Source organism: Bison bison, unplaced genomic scaffold (assembly GCF_000754665.1).
Source record: "Bison bison bison isolate TAMUID 2011002044 unplaced genomic scaffold, Bison_UMD1.0 scf7180017864492, whole genome shotgun sequence".
Classification (NCBI taxonomy): domain Eukaryota; kingdom Metazoa; phylum Chordata; class Mammalia; order Artiodactyla; family Bovidae; genus Bison; species Bison bison.
Window position 1 is genome coordinate 2,515,784 of NW_011495051.1, and position 1,433 is coordinate 2,517,216.

Below are 1,433 nucleotides of genomic sequence, written 5' to 3' on the forward strand. Positions count from 1 at the left end.
TTCACAGCCACACATGTATAGAATTCTGCCCCTACACAGGCGCACACACAGTCACACACAGGCAGGCAGCAGACACACAAACAGGCACCTGCATTTGTGGGAGGGGGAGGAGCCAAGCCCATCCCGCCCTCCCCCAGCTCCATGTACAAGCCAGGGTCCCTGAAGATCTGGAGAGCAAAGACTCCATCTGTGGGGGTAACTTGGGGGGGGGCAGCCATGAGGGAGGAGCAGGAATGCAATGTGTTGTGTGTCACTGTGCATGTATTGTGTGCGTGTGTGATAGGTGTCCAACTCTTGGCGACCCCGTGGACTATAGCTTCCCAGGCTCCCTCTGTCCGTGGGATTCTCCAGGCAAGAATACTGGAGCGGGTTGCCATTTACTTCTTCAGGAGATCTTCCCAACTCAGGGATCCCGAATTGCAGGTGGATTCTTTACCGTCTGAGCCACCAGGGAAGCCTCTGAGTGAATGTGTGTGTGTGTGTGCGCGCTGGTGTATAATCCTGGGAGGCGTTCTGCCTATGGGTGCGTGTGCTCCTAAGCATGTATGGCTGTGTTGTGGTCTGAGTTTGTGATTCTGGCTGGTTGCACTTGTGTTGTATTTGGGGTTGTGCATGCCCTCGTATGGGTCTTTGTGTCTCTCTGTGAGTCTATGTGAGTCTGTGTGTGTGTCCCCTTGGGTCTGGGTATCTGTCAGAGTCTGTGTGACATGCGAGAATCTGTGTGTCTCCGTATGAGGTGTTTCTGTACATCTGTGTATCTCTCGTGACATGCTGGGTGTGTTTGTGTGCCTCTGTGTTGTATGTCTGTGTCAGCCTCAATGTCATCCCACCATCACTTCTCAAGGCTGAGGACCTTAACATCCCCCTCTGGAGGTTCAATTTCTCATCTGTAAAATGGGGACACAGGATGCCCTGCAAGGTAGGAGGAATGGTCCTGCCCCCCTGGCTGGAGCTCAGTTTGCTGCGTATGGCAGCTGGGGGGTTCCCAGGCGGCTCCAGCTCTTATCTTTCCTCCCTGAGCTGCTCTTGCTTTTTAAAATTTTGCTGTGGATTCCACTCACATTTTAAAAGTTTGCCTTTTAATAACACAAGCCACTCATGAACATCTTAAGAGGATGTAGAAGTGCCCAGAGTAAAAATCAAACCTTCCTTGTCACCCCCACCCTGTGGGACTCCCTACTCCAGAAAAGCCCTATTTTCACCCAGCTTTGTCTGAGCAGCTACACATGTAACAGATACACATTCTCATAAAGGATATATGTATATTCTTTAAAAAAAAATTCCCAAATGCAATCTTGAGTCTGTTTGCTGAGTCTACAGCAGAGGTTCTCCCCAGGGCACACTGAGTGAGGTCTGGGGACACCCGTGGTTGTCACACTGGGGGGCGGGGCTCCTGTTGTCCACCCCCACCCCCCCAGTGTGACAACCACGGG

General features: G+C 51.8%; 1 protein-coding gene across 1 annotated transcript in view; it reads left to right on the top strand.

Annotated features, from left to right (window-relative positions):
* Positions 1-907: 907 nt before the first annotated feature.
* NFIC (nuclear factor I/C (CCAAT-binding transcription factor)) overlaps positions 908-1,433 on the top strand; it is a 65,834-nt gene continuing 65,308 nt past the window's right edge. The window contains exon 1 of the mRNA XM_010828440.1: positions 908-919. Coding sequence (XP_010826742.1) covers positions 908-919 — 12 coding nt within the window. The remainder of the gene's footprint in view (positions 920-1,433) is intronic.